This window comes from Camponotus floridanus, unplaced genomic scaffold, assembly GCF_003227725.1.
Source record: "Camponotus floridanus strain SB8 unplaced genomic scaffold, Cflo_v7.5 scaffold508, whole genome shotgun sequence".
Lineage (NCBI taxonomy): Eukaryota > Metazoa > Arthropoda > Insecta > Hymenoptera > Formicidae > Camponotus > Camponotus floridanus.
In genome coordinates, this window is record NW_020229668.1 from 1 (window position 1) to 4450 (window position 4450).

The 4450-nt window shown below is 28.9% G+C and overlaps 1 protein-coding gene across 1 annotated transcript; it reads left to right on the forward strand.

Moving 5' to 3' along the window:
- Positions 1 to 2904: 2904 nt before the first annotated feature.
- Positions 2905 to 3833, forward strand: LOC105252027 (mevalonate kinase). The gene has a single exon (XM_025412453.1). The coding sequence runs from the start codon at positions 3030 to 3032 to the stop codon at positions 3831 to 3833; it is 804 nt and encodes a 267-aa protein (XP_025268238.1). The 5' UTR covers positions 2905 to 3029.
- Positions 3834 to 4450: the final 617 nt, after the last annotated feature.

A 4450-nucleotide genomic window follows, 5' to 3' on the forward strand; every position in this document is an offset into this window, starting at 1 on the left:
TTTTTATGTCAGGTATTAATTAATAAATGATCTATATCAAATTTCTTTTTCGTTTTTTGTTGTTTTTTGTCATCTGCTACATAAAATATGTTTATCGGAAATAGCTATTGTGTATATATACACACACACAACGCACACACATATACATATGCATTTGTACATTTACTGTAAAGCGTCAATATATAAATATTACATACAATTAATGCAATAAATAATGCATAAATTTTGTTTGTCATAGTGCACTGTAACATATCTTTAAAAATAATGTTTATAAAATATAATATTAATATTATCTTAATTTATAATATATAATCATTATATAACATATAATAACATTATTATAATAACCATTATTATAATATCTTATTATTTATATTATAATATTATCTATATTATTATAATGCTTATAATAATATACAATTTCGTGCGGTTTTATTAACTTATTGAAAAGTTTGACATTTGTACATCGCGCCATATTTAGATCTTACTCGTATTTCGTAGCGTTTTATTGTTTATTAAAACGACAAATCAGTCTGTATCAGGATATGAGAATGTACCAGTACAACACGAAATATAGTACAGTATTTGATATGGAAAACGAATATTTTCGAATAATCTTTCGTAATTCTTTTTTCACTTGCCCATAAAAAAAATTATAAAATTTTAATAGTTAAATTATAATGTATTATACACACACACATACAGCATACACACATCAATCTTCATTTTCTAATTGAAGCATATAAATGTAGAAGCAAAGACAATCTATAATTTGTTACCAAAACACAATGGAAAACAACGAAAAATCTAATTAAATTGTTGAAAGCGTGTCTTTTCTACGGAATAAAAATTCAATATTCTAAGGAAATTATTTTTGTCATACATACAGTGAGAAAAATGAGAGAAACTGTCCGATGAAAGGTAACAAATCTTATACCGATCACTTTATCGGATATTCTAATCGGAAAATTCTTCGAATTTTGAACTTTCTGATATCAGATATCCGATCGATTGATATTTCCTGATCTGGATATCTGATCGGTTTTCTTTTTTGCCGGATTAAAGTGATCGATATATCCGTTCCTTTTCACCGGTTTTTTTCTCAGTGTAACCGATGCATTTCTAATGTATGTAAAACAAAAGGAGCGACAAATATTTCGTCTCGGTGATTTTCTTCATGTTACATAAATATGTTAACCTCCGAGATCACACCTATTTTTTCAAACAAGGAGGTCACTCTGGATCAATATGACCCGAGACGAACTTTGATTCGCCATTTGACCATTTATCCACCGATCGTTCTTGAAAAATTCTCGAATTCACTTGTGACATTATTAAATCGATTGCTATAAAAAAAACAACTGCCTTAGGAATTATTAACATATTAAAAAAATTCGCGAAAAAATTGTTTTTTTAAAAAAAATGAATTTTACGAAAAAATGAACTACAGTTAGAAGGCTTCATGCCCGCCACTTTCAAATTGCTCGCAAGATATTTAGGAGCAAAGTTGAGGTTCGTCACATTGACCCAGTGTGACCTCGGAGGGTTAATTCAGATAAATCTCTATAAAAAATGAAATACTCAGATTTATTTCTTACGCCTTATTATTTAATACTTATTAATCTTTTTAGACAGAAGAGATTTTTATTCGTAAGAAAAAATGGACGACGCTAAAAAATTGAAAAGGAAGTGTCAGCACCAGGCAGAGTCATTTTATACGGAGAACCTTTGGCATTGGTGTGATAAACATATTGTAGCGTCCAGTATAGATCTCTATACCATGCTCAAATTCCGTCAACTATCTCTAGAATCAAGAATCATTAAGATAAAATTCTCTGATGACCATATATCGTTAGACATATCTTTACAAATGATTGCAAACATCATTTCCGACGAGAATTTTAATTTAGTTGTCGATGTTTATATTCTGTTTTTTAGACACGTGCAATGTATTAACATTTAAACGGTCTGTATTGCACATTCTTGTTTTTATCTTTAGTTTTATGAGAGTAAGATTTCGTAACAAGGGTCAATAAAAAAAAATAAATAAAAACCTAACCATTTCGAATTATCTTTTGAGAGATTGAAGTTAATATTACATCTTATTTAATTAATTATATTAAATTTAATGCAACGCAATCTATATAAAACAATAAAAATAGCACATTAAAATGACATAATTCAATAAACAGTATTTGTGTATATATTGTGTATATACACATATTTTTTTATTTTTTCCGTATAAAATATTACATGCATGTACTTAAACATATTTACATGTATATATGCAAAACTCGTGCATATTGTAAAATTGCTATATATGAAATATTATTTTAAATACAGTGAGATAATGACAATTTGTTCATAACATTGAAAGTAATGTATTATTTTTATAATTATGTCTGTTTTAATAATTCTTATGAAAATATTGAGAAAATTTGACATTGAAGTTCATATTTAGAATTATGATTTCGAGGCATTGTTATTATATTTAGGAAAAATCAAAAACGATCGAAACGTATACAACAAGAAATATAAACGTTGTCTTGCGCGAGAACGAACGTTTCAAATTTTTATTGTCAGTAACTATTTTATTTGGTCCATGATAAGGAATTCAATAGATGAATATGTATCATTTCGATTTACATGTAAAACCTTGAAAGAAGAAACCAATTACGATTAATCTGCTGATAAAGGAAGAGCAGGAAATCGAGAATTTGATTAAATATATTCCCTTTGTAAGTATATCAATTTGATAATAAGTATTGACGACGAATTTCTTTTTGTTACAAATCTCATATTATAACTCATAACTCATATTATACATTTGTGCATAGTGATAAGGAGCGACAAATATATCATATCTTCGTCACATGAATACGTATGAATATATTACGTAGCAAATACATTTTGCATGGTTTTAATAAATAGAAGGCACGCAAATTTATTTTTCTGCGCTCTACTGTTGAACGATACTGTTTGCAACTTCCATTTCTTTGAAAAAGCAAATATTCTTATTCATAAAAAGGATGATTGAATTTAAGATTTCCGCACCGGGTAGAATTTTCTTAAGCGGAGAGTATGCGGCGAAATATGGAAAAAACTTTGTGATGACCAATTTAAATCATCGTACTACGCTTAAATTCGCCGAATTAATTAAATATAAATTATTAAGAGACATTTGTAAGATAGAATTCCCTGATGTTGGTTTATCATTGAATTTACCTTTGGAATTAGTTAAAAATTTCCTCCATAGTTATGATATTCTTGGCACGAATAGTGTCCGCTTGTTTAAATATGTGCAATACTTTATTACCGTCAACGGTATGTGGAGTACATATGAGCAAAGATTTAGTTTACAAATGTTTTTTTACTCGCTTTTTTTTATCGTTCATCGAGAGCAACTCGATATAAGACCTTTTTGCGTACACGTGAAGACGAAAATACCGATGCACGCTGGTCTTGGCAGCACGGCATCGTTCGCGGTATGTGTCGCGGCATGCTTTCTACATTGGTCGCGTCTACAGAGAGGTGATCATAATGAATTTAGTTTTGATGAATTAGTACTGATTGGGACATCTGCCATGCAATGCAGGAAACCTATATGTAACGCTATGTATCTGACGGACATTGCTGTATGTTTAAACAGTAACATGGCTATAAGATGTCAATTGCTTAATTGCTACTTAGCTTACAATAGATGCTCTTTATTAACGCCAGAAAAGAGAATTCTTTTGATCGATTCGACTGTTGCCCAGAATAAGTACCAACAAATAGAGTATGTGGCACAATTAAAAACGTTTTTATCCCGAGATTGTTCGATCGCCATTTGAATACAATAGATGGAAAATTCAAATAATATTTCAACAATGTTAACAATTACATGATCAGTTCGATACCATTACAGGTATATTATTTTCACTTCTCTACAAGCAATAATATTACTTCGTTATATAATGTTTTTTGTGTAATATCATCTAAAGATGTGCAAATATAATTATCCGATACAAATGCAGTATTGTTTTTTTAATTTATATTTTTTTAACACTTTATAGAATTACATTCAATATGAATCACATGTGCTATCTGAGTTAAATTTGTCGAATGAAAAATTGAATGATATTTTCCGATATGCATATGTTTATGGTTACGTGGGAAAACTTACAGGTATTGGTGAAGGAAATTTTGCATATATTTTGCTACACCGGGTATTCAGAAGAAGAAATTGGTAATATTTCCGCACACCTGAGAGTCCAAATTTTTCTTGTTACGGTAACTAGCATAAGTTGTGACGGAATAAGAATTGAGGATTAATATTAAATTTATTGATTTTATATTAATATAATAATAAATAATAACAATAGCTAACAATAAATGTAATCAAATTGTGGTGCAATTACTAATTCAAGTACTGTTTCAAAGAACAACATGCACTTTTGTTTAACATATT